The sequence below is a fragment of the Corvus kubaryi genome, unplaced genomic scaffold (assembly GCF_017639235.1).
Source record: "Corvus kubaryi isolate FWS band 111438036 unplaced genomic scaffold, C.kubaryi_AGA036_p1.0 137, whole genome shotgun sequence".
In the NCBI taxonomy this organism is placed as follows: domain Eukaryota; kingdom Metazoa; phylum Chordata; class Aves; order Passeriformes; family Corvidae; genus Corvus; species Corvus kubaryi.
The window spans coordinates 10,963,999-10,979,471 of NW_024580671.1; the positions used below are offsets into that span (position 1 = coordinate 10,963,999).

The window sequence follows — 15,473 nt, forward strand, 5'->3', positions numbered from 1 at the left end:
ATGCATAAATTTTCTGTATACCTTCCTACTAATTTAAATGCCTGAACACAACCTTTATTAGTACTATAATTTTTTTAAGAGAGTTGCATCTCACTATGTCAAGTACTTTCTGAGAAGGTATCACAGAAATAATCCTTAAACTTTGTTTCAGTTTGTTTATACTGATTACTTTTGCCACCAAATTTTATGAAGTATTTTCCTTTGGCTTGGCATAGTGTATGTTAACTAGGAGAGAATGCAAGAGTCATTATTAAATTGCCCTTAGATAGACCAAAACTTGTAAAAGGCATAAGGAAGATAGGTGTTAACACAGTGATAGAAACAGCAGGTGTATTGGGTTTGTGCGACAAAGTTTTGGTAAGGGGGGATGGGAAGTACAGCCTCTGTGAGAAGCTCCCAGAAGCTTCCCTGTGTCCCACAGAGCCGGTGCCAGGTGGTTCCAAAACAGACCTGCTGCTGGCCAAGGCCAAGCCAATCAGCAACTGTTGGTAGTGCCTCTGGGATAATGTGTTAAAAAGTGGGGAAAAGCCCCACTGGAACAGCAGCTAGAGATGGGAATAAGAATATGTGACGAACAAATCTGCAGACACCAAGGTCAGTGGAGAAGGAGGTGCTCCAGGTGCTGGAGCTGAAATTTCCCTGCAGCCTGTGGTGAAGGCTATGGTGAGACAGGCTGTCCCACTGCTGCCCATGGAGGTCCATGATGGAGCAGAGATCCACCTGCAGCCTGTGGAAGACCCCACTCCAGAGCAGTGAATGGCTGGTGAACCCACAGGAAGCCCATGCTGAAGCAGGTTTGCTGGCAGGACTTGTGACCCCAAGGAGGACCCATCCTGGAGCACTCTGTTCCTGAAGAACTGCATACTGTGTAAAGGGACCTACACTGGAGTAATTCCTGAACTGCAGCCCCTGAGAAGGACTCACATTGGAGGAGCTTATGGAGAACTGTCTCCCATGGGAGTGATCCCACACTGGAGCAGGGGAAGAGTGTGAGGAGTCCTGCTCCCAAGGAGGAAGGAGCAGCAGAGGTGTGCGATGGACTGCAGCCCCCTTCCCCCATCCCCCTGTGCCTCTGGTGGGGAGGAGGTAGAGAATTCTATAGTGAAGTTAAACCTGAGAAGAAGGGTGGGGGGGAAGGTGTTTTTAAGATTTGGTTTTGTTTCTCATTATCCTACTGTGATCTGATTGGTAATAAATTAAACTAAATTTCCTCTAGTTGAGTCTGTGTTGCCTGTGATGGTAACAGGTGAGTGATCTCTCCCTGTCCTTATCCTGCCCCACCACTTTTCCTTATATTTTTCTGTCTGTTGTCTGGCTGAGGATGGGAGTGATAGAATGGCTTTGGTGGACACCTGACATCCAGCCAGCATCAGCCCACCACAGCAGGTTGCAGATGGAATGAAATTCTAGATAGGAGTAATTTAGAAACTGGTTCAAGGAAAAAAGAACATTTTACATCTCTGAAATAAGAGAGCTGAGAGGTAAAACTACTGATTATATGCTTAAAGCAAAAATGCTGAAGCAATATTTGTAGAACTGCAAAATGGATATTAAGTCTTTTTCAGGTCTGGAAAGTCTGAGATTATTACAATTTCACACTACAATTTCACCAGGTAGGTATAATGTGAGGAAACTCAGTTCTAAGTTTTTCTTATTCTGCTAATGACAACATTGAATGATTCTATGGATTTATGTTCTAATGGCTTTAACCCTTCAGATTTAGTGAGAGATCTGCTGGCTGAGGCTCTAGTTAAACTGTTTCACACAGATTTTTATTGTGCCTTGGATGTGTTGAAAGTCTGATCAACGTGATTCAATGGGGAAAGGTAGGAGCTTTCACCATGTTGTTTTGTTATGTTCCTTCCACAAGGCTATAAACACACAAAGGCCAATCAAGCCTTCAAATGCCCATTTCCTTCACTGCCTTGAAATCCAGACAAGCTGCTGTGTTAACATTTCTTCAGGGGAACGGTTGAACTCCTCGTCCTGAAGGCCCTCACTGCTGTCAACCAGATCAACAAAGGATGCAAGGAAAGGAAAAGGTCAGCATTCTTCTTCTTCTGGTGACATTTAACTGCACAGGTTCCTCTCCAGTACTACCCGAATACCCCAGTCAACCCCCATGTGTTGATTCTGGCTGCAATAGTTAATTTTCTCCACAGTAGCTTGTATGTGGCTATGTTTTGGATTTATGCTGGAAACATTGTTGATAACAGGGATGCTTTTATTACTGCTGAGCAGTGCTTACACAGAGTTGAGGTCTTTTCTGCTTCTCAGGACACCCCACCAGTGAGCAGACTGGGGGTGCATAAGGAGTTGAGTGGGGATACAGGCGGGACAGGTGGCCCCAGCTGACCCCAGGGATAGCCCACCCATGTGATTTCATGCTCAGCATATAAGGCTGGGGAAAGAGGGAGGAAGGGCAGGATGTTCAGAGTGATGGCATTTGTCTTCCCATGTCACTGCTATGCATGATGGAGCCCTGCTTTCCTGGAGATGGCTGAACACATGCCTGCCTGTGGGAGGTGGTGACTGAATTTCTTCTTTTGCTTTGCTTGTGTATAAAGCTTTTGCTTTACCTATAAAAATGTCTTTATTGCAACCCACGTGCTTTCTCACTTTTACCCTTCTGATTCTCTCCCCCATCCCACTGGGGAGGACTGAGCAAGCAGCTGTTGGTGCTCAGTTGCTGACTGTGTTTAAACCACGACACGCCATCACGAAAAGAAATGCAGCATGACAGGGATGGCCAGACATGACTTCCTGTGTATACAAATACCAGAATCTAATTATGCTTTCAGTTAACAAGCAAAGGAAAACTTGGGGCATAACCTTAAAGCTCTTTGTTTCTTAGCCACTTACAGACATTTCCAGACACTGAACTGGGCTTTTGCAAACTGAATATTGAGGGCTAACATTGAATTTCTGTCTCTTATGGATGCTTTCCTAATTTTGTGTTTTCCGGAGTAGGAGCTTGCCCTTAGGATCGCTTATCTCTTGGTCTTGTACTACAGCCTTTTCAGAATCCTAAATTCAGACTTGTAATCTATTTTGAAGGCAGTCTGGGGCAATTCTTCACTTGGTTTTGCTCTGGTAGCCCAAAAGCTAGAGCAATAGAGGGCCAACAAGGCATTTTTTCAGGAGTCTGCTTCGTGGGTTTGTGTGCTCCCATCTGCCTCCCGGTGACATTTCCTTCACAGGGATGGTAAATGAGTGATGTGTCTGTTTTCCTCCCTGGTGACCCCAGCTTTTAGTAGTCCCTCACTCAACACATGGGCTTTTTCCTATGCTTGAATTCCAATAGCTTCCCATAGCTGTGAATTTAAAGGTTGGGATCTGCAGCATCTAAGTCTTGTGGCTCTCTGGGAAGGCCTATGAAACTCATCGTTATTTACTAAATAGTGTCAGTCAACTGGAGCATTGCAGATACTTTGAACTTGGAGACAGATTGCAGGAGACAGCTGTTCATATCTATGTAGATGTTTTATGTGCTTTTTAACAAGGCAGCTGAATTCTCTACAAACAAACAGACTTCTTTTTTTAGCAGTGCTTTAACCCTTATCCTGCATGAGGAATTTATTTTAAAAGCTTGATTTTTTTTGCTAACATTGATTTTTGCAACTCTAATGGCTAGAGCAACTCTTCACAAAACCTGGCAGAAAACCACAGTTTGACCATGAGTAGCTACAATTCCAAACCATCAGTTTTCCTGAAGAAGATTATGCTGAAAGACCCCCTGGTTTTGTTTGAGACTTTGACTTACTCAGAGCATTTCTTTTGCCATGGAGAAAGAGACTAAGTCTGCAGGTAAAGTCACCACCATGACAGCAAGGAATGAACGGAAAACAGCTGCATTTGGCAACACGCTGGATCATGTTCCAGTTGGGTTTTTGAGTACCTTACAGAAGCCATTCTGTCTTCAATGAATTCAACATTCAGAAAAACATTGGTCAACCTTCAAGCACTTTTACAGAAACCTGTATGGCAGCAGAGAACATGCTAGAAACCCCTTGTCATTCTTAGTTTTCTAGAAAGCTGTGGGCCTAGTGAGAACAAATAAAGCTTTATTGTAACAGCGATCTCAATTTTCTTTACTGAGAGTTCAGCTCCAAGCTGAACTCCAGGTGAATCACAGGGCAAAAATGTTAGTTTACTCTATCAGCCTTCTCAGTGGCAATTTTTCTCCTTGGAAGGATATTTTACAAGTATTGATTAATTTGAAGAACACCAATACTGTTAGAATTAAGAAAACAAGATCAGACTAGATACTGATTAAACTTGTATAGAAACCTTAGAGTCCTGAATTTGTCTGGAGGGTATTTTTTAACTACTAGATATAAATAAAACTCTCTACTACTTAGCTAGGTTTGTTGAAACAAAGGAATTTGCAACAGCCTTGTTAGGTATGTTTTCTATAAAAACATCGATATTGACTAAATTGGGGAGTGAAACAAAAAAATACATCAAGACTAGCCCTAGATTGCTTCTGTCTGATGGAGTAAAACACAGTAAAAATGACTGTCAGTATCATGCTTAACATTGCATGTAATCACTAGGTACAGCCTTGTGCAATGACATTCAGGCAAATCTCCAGCACAGTGCTCTGGAAATATTCTTATAAATGCCATTCAGAGGAATGAAATACGGGTTGGAAAAGGAGTATTTCTGAGTTGATGTGGGCTTGACAAATTCTCAGTACCCTGAACTAATACAACCACGTTTATCTTATTGTCTGGCTGCTAAAACTGTGTCTCTGTCAAACCTAAATATCATCTCTTCTGTTAATGGATGACATACCCGGCAGTGAATAGAGCTTTATGATCCTCTCATAGTTTGCACAGCAGAAAATCTGTTAGCAGAGTTTCCTGAGTAACAGTGTCCATTTATGTAATGTTCAACTCCTGTAAAGCATGTCAGAGAGACAGGCAAAGAATGTGAAAGAAGCCTTGGTAGTGGTGTTGTGATATCTGTGATATGCAGCTTTAATTTCCCCTCTCTATTTGACCTGAAACATGTAGTCACACTCACCAGTTTCCCAGGTCTAATACAATAAATAGGCACTAAGCTGTGAACAGTGCACTGGACTGTTCATAAAAATCAGGTTTTGAACCAAAGGCATATTTAAAGAAATAAGTTTTCTAGGAACTTAGGATAGCCACATTTATTGTCTGTATATCCAGGTTTTGGGAGGGTTTGGAGCTTTTAGATGGAAAGCTCATGACAACTATTTCCACTGTAAGATCAAGTGTCCTCCTAAACTCCTGCCACCGATCCCCAGTCAAAGGAAGGGTAGTGACAGACTGGGGTGGGTGCACATACCCTCTCAGAGACTAACAAGCCCAGAAACTGGCAAAAAGCCTGGGATAAAGCCTTGCACAATGCTAACATGTTCAGAAGCCTATCATCTTGTATTTTAAACTTTAAAACTCTTCTGGAGCCAAAATTTTTGGAAATATCTTTTTAATCAAATAAGTTTAATCTTTCATTCTTCCCAATTTTTTCTTCTCCCTGTAAAACCATGTATTTTTGTAACTGAATTTAACTGTAATCACCCATGAGGAGACCTAGGGAGTTTTATTAAAAACAAAGTAAGGCTGGTATCTAACACAGTATTTCTTTGTTGTGATCTTATGCACTTTTTTGTGGCTGAAGGAAGGAGTTTCTAAATGAAGAGTGAAATTCAGGTTCCAGTGAAATCAGGATATAATCCACACTCATGGCAATGGGATCAAAAATCTTACCACGTCCATTCACTCTACCAAGAGCAGGAAAGCTCTTCAGCTAAACTATGTTTAAAACCAGAATTTTAATGACCCACTGCCAGAAACTCCAGTAAATGTGGAGATTTTGCTTGTACTTGCAGAAACGTGTCGTTTAGACCTTTGCTAAGGCCTGGATGACATTTATTGTCCGAGATGAAGTCCTGGAACCTTCAGAAACATTATGTTGTTTTCAAACTCTGCACTACTTTTTCTAATAATTTACTTTGCCGGGGCTGATCCCAGGACGACAGTGAAATGCCAAATGCCCAGACGGGATCTCTCAGGACCAAACCGGCACCTCTTACCGACGAGTCACTTTGCCTTGGCTAGAAGCCAGATCGGGGTTTGCAGGCTGATGCTGACAGACCTGCATTTGCTCTGCGTGATTACGGCAATTTTATTCTCAGTTATAAGCGCTGCTTTACCTGACCGTGAGGGAGCTCTCCGGGAGCACCGTTCCGCCCCGAGCAGCGCTTCCCGCCGCCCCACCCCGCGGGACTCCGCGGGGCCGGGAGGGGTGTCGGTCCCCGCTCCCCCCGGCGCAGCGCTGTCTGGGCGGAGCGGCCCCGGTCCCGTAGCGGGGCGAGCGGGCGGCGGCGGCTGCCGGGGGAAGGAGGGGGCTGGCGTCAGGCGCTGGGCAGCCACTGGCGCGGGAGCTCCCCCTCGCCTCGCCTCGCCTCCCGAGGCCGGGGGATAAAGGCACCTGGCCCGGCGTTCCGGGCCACCGGAGCGGGAAGGCGGCGGGCGAGCGGACGTGCCAGGGTCGGGCCGGGCCCCACCGCGCAGCCCCCTCCATGCGCCTCGCCGGCGGCGCCGGCTCCCCCCGGGCTTTGCCCTCGCCCGGGAACGGCAGCCGGTGGCGGGCGGCGGAGCCCGGCGGCGGCAGCAGCCCCAGTCCCGAGGCGTGGTCGGGGTCGCCGAACGGCAGCCTGGGAGGCTGGGACCCTTTCGGGCGGGACGAGGAGCTGGCGAAGCTGGAGATCGCGGTGCTGGCCGTCACCTTCGCGGTGGCGGTGGTGGGGAACGGCAGCGTGCTGCTGGCCCTGCGGCGCACGCCGCGCAAGGCGTCCCGTATGCACCTCTTCATCCGCCACCTCAGCCTGGCCGACCTGGTGGTGGCCTTCTTCCAGGTGCTGCCCCAGCTCTGCTGGGAGGTGACACACCGCTTCCACGGCCCCGACGGGCTCTGCCGCGTCGTCAAGCACCTGCAGGTCTTCGGCATGTTCGCCTCGGCGTACATGCTGGTGGCCATGACCGCTGACCGCTACATCGCCGTCTGCCATCCGCTAAAGACGCTGCAGCAGCCCACCAAGCGCTCGTACGGGATGATCGCGGCGGCCTGGGCGCTCAGCCTGCTGCTCAGCACCCCGCAGTACTTCATCTTCTCCCTCAGCGAAGTGGAGCGCGGCTCGCAGGTCTACGACTGCTGGGCGCATTTCATCATGCCCTGGGGGCCCCGCGCCTACATCACTTGGATCACCGGCGGCATCTTCATCGCGCCTGTCCTCATCCTCATCATCTGCTACGGCTTCATCTGCTACCACATCTGGCGCAACGCCCGGGGCAAGACGCGCCCGGGGGAGGCGGCAGCAGCGGGTGGCGGGCGGCGGGCAGGTGGCGGTGGTAGCCCGCGACGGGGGCTGCTGCTCGCCCCCTGTGTCAGCAACGTCAAAACCATCTCCCGCGCCAAGATCCGCACCGTCAAGATGACCTTCGTCATCGTCTCGGTGTACGTCGTTTGCTGGGCGCCCTTCTTCACCATCCAGATGTGGTCCGTCTGGGACCAGCGCTTCCCCTGGGTCGGTAGGTGACGCCGCCGCTTGTCCCCAGCGGCCGCCCCGCACGCGTCGGGGGCGCAGCCGGCTGTCCCGGGGCGCTGCCCAGCCCTGAGCTGACCGTGGGGGAGACGGGGCGCGGAAGCGGAGAAGGGACCGAGGCGCGCCCTCCCGGCCCCGGACGGGTCCCTCTCCCGCCGGGTAATAGCGGTGAGCGGCCTTGCACGGGGAGGAGAGACAGCCCTGGGCCGCCGCCGCCCTCGGGGCCGCCCCGCCGGCGCCGCTCGCGGTCCCGGACCTGGTGGCCCCGGGAGCGGCGGCGGCCGCGGCGCTCGGCTCGGCCTGTCCCGGGAGCCGCCCGAGCGGCTGCTGGGGGCAGCTGCGCCTCCGGAGAGAAGCAGCAGCCGCAGCCTTCTCATCCCGAGCAAAACGAGTAGATGGAAACCGGAATTTTTGCTGCCGTAATTTGAACCAGCAACATTTTCGTCCGTTTGAAGCTGCCGATAAGAAAACTTTCAGAAATGTTTAGTATTGTTGTGAAGCATACACACGTACATGTCGGAGCAGTTACATGAGCAGAGAACTTATTACTTCTTCGTTCCTGTATCTGTTGTCTAATGATAGGGTTGAGCACGCCCTGAACCCTTCCTCTCAGCAAGGCAGCCACCTCTGAGTAGCTCCTTTAGTCAAGTCACCGGTTTTCATGAATCAGTGGCAATTTAGATTTTGGAGATATCTGTCCTGCTGTCAGATATGGCTGAAAAAAATTGGTGAGTTTAATCACATAGATAAAAACAGGCAGCATAGTAACATATATTCTGTTTCCTCATAATGAGAGAGCAGCAAATCAAGATGTTGGAATCCAAAATTTCTTGATTTTTTAAAAATCTCCAAATTATCACTTACTGTAGTGAGAGTGCTGATTGCCTCTAATATGGGACTAAAGTCAAGCCTATAATGCAGGTCTCTAGAAAGAAATAAAGACTTGCAGTAAACAAATAGATTTTTTTTTTTACTTCAAAGGAAATTAAATCTAAGTGAACAGATGGGTATTTGATAGGTTTGTTTGAAGAGATTCTTTAAATCTGTGGAAATGCATAACACTAATTATACTTCTTTGAAGAATCAATATTTACAAAGAAAAATCACTAATAATTGATTAGACTAAATACATATTTAGAGTATTTGATCTATTAACTAGTTATTGAAGGTAGAACAACATAGTGTTTTCATGCCATAGTGTTAATTCCCGTTTTTCCCTTAAGTAAAATTTGTTCAACCTCCGAAACTCAGACTTGATGGACCATCCAGTAGTTAATTGAGCATTCAATACTTTTCAGCTTGTAGATATATACAGCAAAATTCAGTGTTATTGAAAGCAGTGGGAATTTTGCCATTGTCTCCCAGGGTCTGGATAAAAACTTTTCAGTATTTAAAGCAGGAGCTTATCAACACATGGATACACATCAGTGGAAATGTGACTAAATCATTATTTTGGATGGATTACCCCATAACTTAATCTGTCACAGCTTTTTGAAGTCTGTTCAGAGAAAGTCCCATTGACTTCAATGGCAGCCTTACATAAATAAGACCTTTACTGATTATGTTCTCATTATTCATTTCAAATGCTGCAGCTCAACTTTTAGAACTAGAATATTCAGGAAAATAAATCCAATGGTTAATGAAGCAATTGACTGAATGGTGCAAATGTTCTTTTGATGATTAAACAGCTTTCTCTCCCACTCCCCAGATTCTGAAAACACTGCGACTACTGTTACGGCTCTGCTGGCCAGCCTGAACAGTTGCTGTAACCCGTGGATCTACATGTTCTTCAGTGGGCACCTCCTCCAAGACTGCATACAGAGCTTCCCTTGCTGCCAACAAATAAAGCAAACGCTGAGTAAAGAAGATTCAAACAGCAATAGCAGGCGACAGACTTCTTTCACCAACAACAGAAGCCCAACCCACAGCTTAAACACCTGGAGAGAGATGTCCCACTCCAAAGCAACCAGCTTCATCCCCATTCCGACATGAGATAGGGCAGGCAGGGCTTGCAGTCCCATCACAGTGTTTGGGAAGGTTATAGTATGGTATTTTATGCCAGTCCAAGGTATCATGGTACCAAGGAATGACTAAGATGGTCATGAGACAAAAGTGCCACCTTGCTAGATAAGTTATGCTGCAGCATGTAAATTATTTTCTGAAAGTTATTTAGGACTTGGGCAACTGATCAGGATAGTGTGGCAACAATAAAGCAATTATTTTTTTAAATAGAATATATTTTAATTTTTTGTCTGTTTCTAAAATACTAAGTGCATTGTTTGCTTGCTGTTTAAAACTGTAAAAATAATGGAGTTGTCATGTGTTGGGGTAACTCCACTCTCTAGTGTTAATGCCTAAAACTTCTCGTGATTGTCTGATGAAGTCATGGGGAAAGAAGACAATGTGAGTAAGACTACAGTTTAGTCTTAAACATAAAAAGAAAGGAGTAGGGAAAAATCTTGCCTCTCCAGATAAGGAATGTGGTTATATAGGCTCTGAGTTGTTGGAATTCAGTTGTTCGTGCTACTCCATCTTGTAAAGGTCTAGTAGTTCTCAGACACTGAAATTTAACAGCCCCTGTGAAGGCAAATCTTTTAGTGACATCAATGTCTATATGTGTATTGTGGGGTTTCATTTTTAGGGTGACATTTCCTCTTCCCTTCATTCCCTTCAAGTTGATGGAAGTTATACAGCATATTTGTGTGTGTGTGTGTTGCTTCACCTACCTTCATTTTTTAAACTAATTTTAAAAATATATTGATAAGTATGATATACTGTGACTAGCTGAGCACCAAGAAAACTCACAATGAATACCAGAACCACTTGTTTTATGGGCAGGAATTCCATGTTTTCTTTTTTGATTTACTAAGACGTCTAGGATCAAGCCACATTGCTTGGTTGTCAAGCAAATAGCCTCATGAGTTCAGGAGAGTGTAGTCATTTGGTAAGAGCTGTAGAACCAGTATATTTCAAGACACAGATCTGAGAATCAAACTTACAAGTCTTCTGGGAACATATAAAAACTATTGTTGGTGCGTCTTTTTTTTATTATTAGTTTTATTGCCAGCTCACGCCAATATAGTCCTAAAAATTGTCAGTAAACTGCAATAAAAATTCATCACAACATATTTGCTAGTTACAAAGCATTCAAGGTGTGTTTGTTTTCAATACAATGCATGCTGAGTTGACTGTAGTTTGTTTATATGGTAAATAATCCTATCACATCTTTCCTTGCTGCCCATCTCTTATTTTGAGGTTGGGTTTTAAAGCTCCTTGAGTAAGTTTTGCTGAGTTTTTAAGTCTTGAGAATCTCTTTGAGAAGTACAGCTCCCTGTCTACTCTGTTATCCTGAGCTTGCCAGATCCTGAAATACAGGTGTTCCCCTGGCCCCCTGCAGGAGTGCTGACACAGCCCCAACTGTCTGCTGGAGCAGTGGGACACGAGCATGGCTGCATAACGTGCCTGCAAGGAGGAAGCTCACAAGCAGGTTTCTTTGTTTCCCACCAAAACCTAACAAACAAGATTGCTTTTCTAATTGCTTGAGGAGATTGCATGAGGCTTTCACTGAGTATGGTGCCCATGCCTGCCCCAATAATGGTAGCAGAAATTAATAGAATTAGATGGAGAATAAGATCATATTAAACCACTCCAGAAGCTCCCCATTGACTATTTTGGGCAAAGAATATGGAATATTATACTTAAAATAATTTTTTTTTAATTGGGGGGTTTTTGTCACTAAAAAAAATCTTTGCTCTTCTCTCATCTTTCCTCATGTTTGCTGTTGCTCAAAGCACTAGAACCCAGAGGATAGCATGGTGGAATGGCTTATATTTAACAGACTATCTTTTTGATAACCTTTAATATAAAAGTATGGCTACAGCTCTCACCAGCTCTTGGACGAAGGTTTGCGAACCTGAAGTTATATTTTAGTCCAAAAAATGCATGCAGTGGTGTGTGTGTGTTTGTGCACATTATATGTACTGTGTATATTTTGCAAGTAGATAATTCACAGTTACTGAAATTGCAAGTGTTTCAAATTAAGTACACTATACTTTGCCAAGTTTTCTGTTTGTGCTACAACTTTCTTTGTACATGAAATCTGTATTGAAAAGCAATTAGCTGTACTAACAGAATTTTCATGTTTGCATAATTGAATTATTTTTCTATTACACTTTACATTCAAACAGAAAAGATAATGAAAAAACGTGTAGAATAATGTTGAGAATAAAAATGAGCTGGGAAATGACCAATATATGTATTAAAGTGAGCAGACCCAAAGTATAAATTCAAGAGGTTTTTTCAAATATGTTACAAAATCTAGCCTTACACTTGGGACTTACCAGCATGAATTTGCCCTGAGAGGGTTCTATAGTTTCTATAATTAAACTGACAACACAATTTATCAATATTTGGTTTCCAGACATATTTTGTACAATTTTTCACATAATTGTAATGTTGGAAGGTACAGCCAGTATTTTTAATTGTTCATCTGTGGAGATTTTTTTTTTAAAGCTGCTTTGGATTATCATGAGGGTGCTCTAATGGAAACAGAAGGAAACAAAAAAATTATGAAACCACTGCGAGTTTTAAACATGGAAACATGCTCTAATAAACATTTGTTTGATCAGAAGCATTTTGAGTTTTTTGCTTATCTAGATTTTAGAGGGCCAGAAATGTATTTGGTAATACTAAATATATTTTACAAAATTCAAAATGTCTTCATTAATTTTAATAAGTTGTTTCCATGAAAAGCTTTAGGGAGTGAACAAAACTAGAATGTTTTTCTATTATATGTAGTGCATGAAGGGCAAAAGCAAAGAAGGAACATGCAGTCAGCTTTCCACTATATGCTGCTAGCATTGTTAAAACATGTAACTTAGCAATTATTTGTGTTCTAGAGGAGTTATTTTGATATTTTTGTTTTAAATATTTATCTTCTAATGTAAAACATGATTGAATGGATGAGTCTGTAGTCTGTTGTTTGTACCGATGTTACTAGAATGCAAGCATTTTAAATTCAATTCCATGGCAAAAGTGGAGATGGTACAGAAGATGGAAAGGATTTCGTTCATTTGCAAAAGAACCGTAAGTTGCCAAAAAGCTTATTTTCATTAATTTCTTCTTAAATTTGTAGGCAAACATATTGTTGGCTCAGGGAAAAAAACAGAAAAAAAAGGTTGGGGTTTTTTTTTCCCCTATATCACCACATCAAGACCAAAATCTACAAGAAGACACAAATTCTTCAAAGACAAAGGTTTTGTCTGCAGAAAATCCTATAGCCCGTTCCAAATTGTCCCGATTGAAGGACCTTGCTAAAGTGCATGACTTTTCCATGACTCTTTTCCAAGTCATGTGTATGGAAACCTGGGCAGAAGAAGGAAAGACTCAGCAGAGCTGGATGTTGTCTTAGGGCAGATACTGATGACCCAGCTTTGGGAAGTGAACACAGATCTTACAGTAGAGGTACTGCTGAAATACAGTTACTTGTTGCATAAAAAACTTACAGGGTTCTCCCAGACTGAGCTCCCCACCTACAAAAAGGACTAATTAAATACAGTGTTCTCTTCTAAAAAAGGGTCTACACAAGTTGCAGTTGTACAGTCCCTTCTGTGCATGAAAGACTGGGGAGGCAGAGAGGAATTTTTATGCTAAACATTAGTTGGAGCTGTAGTTACTCCTACAAGCTAATTTTCTATATTTTTCTTTAGGAATGGGCTTGACTGGAAAATGTATCACTTGCTACTTGGGTAAAGGAATTACAGGATAAATAAATGGACAAGTTTCAAGGTCCAGGACTCGATCACAGCTGCTCCACAGCGAGCGGTCCTGACTGGTTGAGGTAACAGTCCCTCTCACAAGAGTAGGTCCAGCTAATCTTTAAAAAGGCAGGGGACTGCCACAAGTAAGTCATGCAGAATGGTTTGTGCAGCTATGCAAAAAGCAAGCAAACAACAATCACAACTAGTCCCTGCTGAGCTTCGTTAGAGCCAGCCAGCACAGGTCTGCCTGTCCCAGGACTGTCCTGCAGAAAGCCCTGGATCCAGTTCGGTGTTAAGTGACACTGTATCACTGTTTTAGTACAACTGCCCAGTAATTTGCCATGCCTTAGTATAAACTTGCTTAGAGTAACAGTTTACATGCATATTAGCCTTGGTTCTCCATAAGGACACTTTCAGCTGAATTCTTGATACAGTCCATTGGGTTCCTTAATTTCTGAACAGCAAGGCTGTGAGGCATCATCAGGACTGCAAAGCTCTCTCTTCAGCTCTATGGTGAGAAGTCTGGCAAGTCTCTCTAGTTCTAGGTGGACCAAGATGTTGGATGTGGGTGAACTTTCTTCCAATAAGGGAAGAATCTTTCACACAATCCCAATATTCTTCCCATTTCCAACATTCATTTTTCCAGGGGGGTGGATGGAAGAGGAGGCACAAAATGCATTGGCTCTCCAGGGCATAAAGCCCATTCTGAGAGATGTGGAAGAGATAACCAGAGACTGGCAGTGACTGCCCCAGCCTCTTCCACTGTTACTGCTGTGATTGCCCCTGCCATAGTCTCTCCTGACCCTGGTAATGATGGCAGCAAGAATGGGGACAGGCACCACAGGGGCAGCAGCAGCAGACAGGGTTGTCATTAAAGCACATTAATTTAAAATTCCTTTTGAAGGGAGGAATGTGGATCTTATCAAATAAAAAAACCCACAGTGAATATTGGGAGAGAGATGAACTGGTGACTCAGAGAGCAAATAAAACATCTGATCTCAAAAGTTTTTTGAAAGTGTCAAAATACTTTCCATTTTGCAATTTTCAGATGTGTTTTATGTATTTAGAAAAGGAGCCCCTTGTCTCCTGGAACTGTAACCACATGGAGCTCCTTACAAATCTACTAACTATCTCTGCTGAGATGACTACAAGGCTATGTCTAAAAAAAGAACAAAGGTCTCTCCAAGTTAAGAATTCAACATGTGACTTGTAGGGCCTTGGCCACCCCAAAACAAATGTGTCCTGTGGGAAATATGAACAGACACAGAGTTTTCAGGGAGGAGAAACGAAGGAGTGTAAATATCATTCCCCTTCTTGGAAAGATGTGATAGTCAGGATAAATATCATAATAGTTGACTAAATCTTCAAGCTAAAAGGCAACAACCTTCCTAGTATTTTAGAAAGCTCTTGGTTGAAGATTATGTGGAAGTGAGAAGCAGTAGATGAAGAACCCAGAGGATTAGGAGGCGTGTAAGTTTGTAGCATTATTATCAAAAGGAGAAACTTGCTTAGGTGCTGCTCAAATGTTTTTCTAAATAAGAGTAATAACTGTACAAAATAGTGTAGCAAACCCAAAAAATAGGATAGCAAATGCTCTGTCCTGGCTCACTGTAAAGCAGGCAGAGCTTTGCAGAGTAAGAAATCTGCAAACTGGGGTAGGCACAGACAAATGCACCCTCTGGAATACTGCAGGTGTCAGTCACCTCAGAGGAAACCACAGATAACAACTCTCTTTATTTAATCCGGAAAAAAAAGGAAATCAAATCATTGGACTAATTTGCTACACAATTAAACTGAATAATCCTCTTCCAGAGAAGAAGCAAACATTATTAAATAGCCACCATAATATTTTCTAAATGTGAGACATTTCAGGGTTTCCATTGGAGCAAAGGAGCGGCCTCCAAGTGTTACACGTAGGGCCATAGAGTTGACGATTGAGTTCAGTAAGACACTTTGGCATTCATGTGGGTTTCATTCATTATGTGGTCCCATCATCTCCAATAATTCAAACACTGTGAGGGCAGTCAGGGCAACAAGGAATTATATGCAGTAAATAATAAACAAAAGCAAAAGATACATTTGTGTGACTGTATATAATCTCATTTCTCAAACCAGATTGCACTTGTCTTTTTCAA

At 43.8% G+C, this 15,473-nt stretch overlaps 1 protein-coding gene across 2 annotated transcripts in view; it reads left to right on the forward strand.

The window, feature by feature from the left end:
* The window catches only part of AVPR1A (arginine vasopressin receptor 1A), a 35,216-nt gene extending 23,007 nt beyond the window's left edge, over positions 1 to 12,209 (forward strand). The window contains exons 1-2 of one of the 2 annotated variants that reach the window (XM_042017875.1): positions 6,391 to 7,565; positions 9,288 to 12,209. In XM_042017875.1, coding sequence (XP_041873809.1) covers positions 6,557 to 7,565; positions 9,288 to 9,571 — 1,293 coding nt within the window. In that variant the 5' untranslated portion in view covers positions 6,391 to 6,556 and the 3' untranslated portion in view covers positions 9,572 to 12,209. Of the gene's footprint in view, positions 1 to 6,390; positions 7,566 to 9,287 lie in introns of those variants that run through there. The other variant, XR_006014385.1, reaches the window with a different exon arrangement.
* The last annotated feature ends 3,264 nt before the right edge of the window (positions 12,210 to 15,473 follow it).